The 2623-nt window shown below is 34.2% G+C and overlaps 1 protein-coding gene across 1 annotated transcript; it reads right to left on the reverse strand.

Annotated features, from left to right (window-relative positions):
• Positions 1–224: 224 nt before the first annotated feature.
• LOC113352283 (IAA-amino acid hydrolase ILR1-like 5) lies at positions 225–1033 on the reverse strand. The gene is made up of 3 exons (XM_026596123.1): positions 680–1033; positions 456–581; positions 225–302 (listed from the first exon to the last, which is right to left on the reverse strand). The coding sequence occupies exons 1-3, from the start codon at positions 1031–1033 to the stop codon at positions 225–227; spliced, it is 558 nt and encodes a 185-aa protein (XP_026451908.1).
• Between the last annotated feature and the right edge of the window lie 1590 nt (positions 1034–2623).

The raw sequence follows: 2623 nt of genomic DNA on the forward strand, positions 1-2623 counted from the left end.
TATAACATTAAACTGAACCCTGAAAAATGCATTTTTGGGATTGAATCGGGAAAATTTTTAGGCTACATTGTATCAAAAGAAGGAATACAAGTTGATCCAGAAAAGGTACAAGCAGTTCGTGATATGCCAACACCAGCAACGTTAAAGGATGTACAAAAATTGAACAGACTTTTAGCTTCGCTAGGAAGATTCATATCTTATAAATATCATTTATAATTCTGCATTTATGTTTGAGAATTATCATATCTGCAAACTGACAGTGCAAGTCTTTCAGGCATTTCCGAAACAGAATTTCTCCAATTCTATCTTGGAAGCAACAAAGTCATAAAAGCAATAATTTTATCATCTATGAATAATGAAGATGCTAATATAACACTGATCAATCAATTGCTTAAAAAACCAACACATTTCTACAATAAAAAAGAGGAAGGCAAATTAAAAAACAACTGACATACTTTCAATTCATGGCGATGATATTGAAGGATTTTAGCTGCACCAAGAATCATTGCAACATGAGCATCATGCCCACAAGCATGCATCTTCCCTGGGATTTTACTTTTGTGATCCCACTCCACCATCTCCTGAAACATAACCCCCATAACACCAAATCTCATTTACATAACCAAAAAATTTTAAAAAAATAAAAATAAATCTGAAAATCAAAAATCAAAACCAAAACCTGCATAGGGAGAGCATCCATATAAGCTTTTAAAGCAACAAAAGGTGGTTCACCACTACCAACATAACCTATAACACCAGTAACATCAATTGGATATTTATAAGCAATACCCATTTTATCCAACTCTTCTCTAATCAACTTACTAGTCTCAAATTCTTCAAAACCAAGTTCTGGGTTCTCATGAATTCTTCTTCTAACATCAACCATCCATTTAACAAGCTCTGGTTTTTGTGCATAGTTTAAGAAATTGGTTGAAATCTCAGCTAATTCAGCTGAACTCAATGAACAAATGGATATTGGCAGACAAAACAAACTCAAAAACAAAATCACATACACAAATTTGCAGATACCCATTAAGAATGAATCTCTGCAAATTGACGAGTGTTTGAACTTTGAAGAAGTTGGGAATTTTAGGATTCAAGTTAAGTAATTTGTTTTACAGAAACTGGAAAGAGTGTGACTTTTGAAGCCAATGCCGTGGGACCCACTTAAGAGTTAATTTGGGTCTTAACCCGCTTATCTAAAACGAATCTGGTTGGAGAAATTTCCTGTTTAGTCCAAAAATCCGACCCGGGATTAGTGTCTAGTCCAGCGGGATAGAACAATTATCCGCTAGTCCAAAAAGGTTTAAAATCCTAGAAAATTACTAGCCTACCCTCAACATTCATGCGTGGGTTAAAACTGTCTCCTCCCACTTCTTCTTCTTCTGCTTTGAAGAAAAAACCGACTGCAACTCCTTCATCTGAAAAACGATTTCGGAAATCATTAATTACAGAAAAATCATCAGTTCCTGACCTAATCAATTACATAAATCATCAGTTCCTGACCTAATCAATTACATAATCATCAGTTCCTAACCTAATTTTTATTCATTCAATTAAAGAGAAAAAATGGTTAGAACTATCAAGCGGACAATTACAGAAGAAGTTGTAGAAGAAACCCAGGTAAAAAGAAGAAGAAAAAATGTTGATGATTCACCAACACAATCCTCCCCTGCGGCTAAATCTCCGACAACAAGGAGTATGAGTAAAGTTGGTACTCCGTCACGAACAAATGTTCCTCAGGTAGAAGGTAAGCAAAAATCAGAAGAAAGTAAAGCCTAATTTTGTACTTCATATTGACATGCAATACTTAGAAAATTGTTGTTGAATTTCATATTGACATGCAATACATATCAATATGTAATGCTGATGAAAAACTGTAGATATGTAGTGATGTTCAACTAATATACTACATATGCTCAATAGAATCACTACATCTGTGTATGTAGTGTTTGTTTTACATGTTTTCAATGGAATCACTAAATATTTGTATGTAGTGTCTGGTATACATGTTTTCATATGTTGTATATGTAACTTGAGACAACATATTGACATGCAATGTGTGATTCATATGTTTTTTGTTCAATAGAAACACAACATCTCTGTGAGTCATATGTTTTACATGTTTTTCATCTGTTGTGTATGTAATTTGACACAACATATTGACATGCAGTGTGTGATTCATATGTTTTATATCTGTACTACATATCAATATGTTGTCTTCAATTTGTAGTTATTGATATGTAATGATAGCATCTCAAATTGATATGTGTGCTACATATTATTATCTGCATGTAATATGTAATGTGTACAAAACTTTTGGTTTATAAAAACAGCAAAAACCAAAGGAAAGAAAGCAGCTGCTTCTCCTGAAGCAAAAAGCAAAAGAAAAACAGCAGCGGCAACTACTAAAGCAAAAGGAAAAACAGCGACAACGGCTGCTACTCCTTCACCAACAGCAAAGGGGGACAAAGCACTTGTCCTGATATCTGCTACTCCTTCTTCAAAAGGAAAGGGAAAAGAAAAAAGGGGGAAAGCAAAAGCGCTCCTGAAAAAAGGTTTGTAATGTTAAAACTGAAGATATAGCGCCCCCTCGACCCCCGTAAATTGTGGTTCATATGTA

This window comes from Papaver somniferum, chromosome 2 (assembly GCF_003573695.1).
Source record: "Papaver somniferum cultivar HN1 chromosome 2, ASM357369v1, whole genome shotgun sequence".
In the NCBI taxonomy this organism is placed as follows: domain Eukaryota; kingdom Viridiplantae; phylum Streptophyta; class Magnoliopsida; order Ranunculales; family Papaveraceae; genus Papaver; species Papaver somniferum.

Excerpts from the sequence above, each read along its gene's own strand:
- LOC113352283 (XM_026596123.1), bottom strand. The coding sequence starts at position 1,033 with ATGGGTATCTGCAAATTTGTGTATGTGATTTTGTTTTTGAGTTTGTTT. Across the intron at positions 582-679 it reads TGGATGCTCTCCCTATGCAG|GAGATGGTGGAGTGGGATCA; the intron begins GTTTTGGTTTTG and ends GTTATGTTTCAG. Across the intron at positions 303-455 it reads ATCATCGCCATGAATTGAAA|AATTGGAGAAATTCTGTTTC; the intron begins GTATGTCAGTTG and ends CTTCCAAGATAG.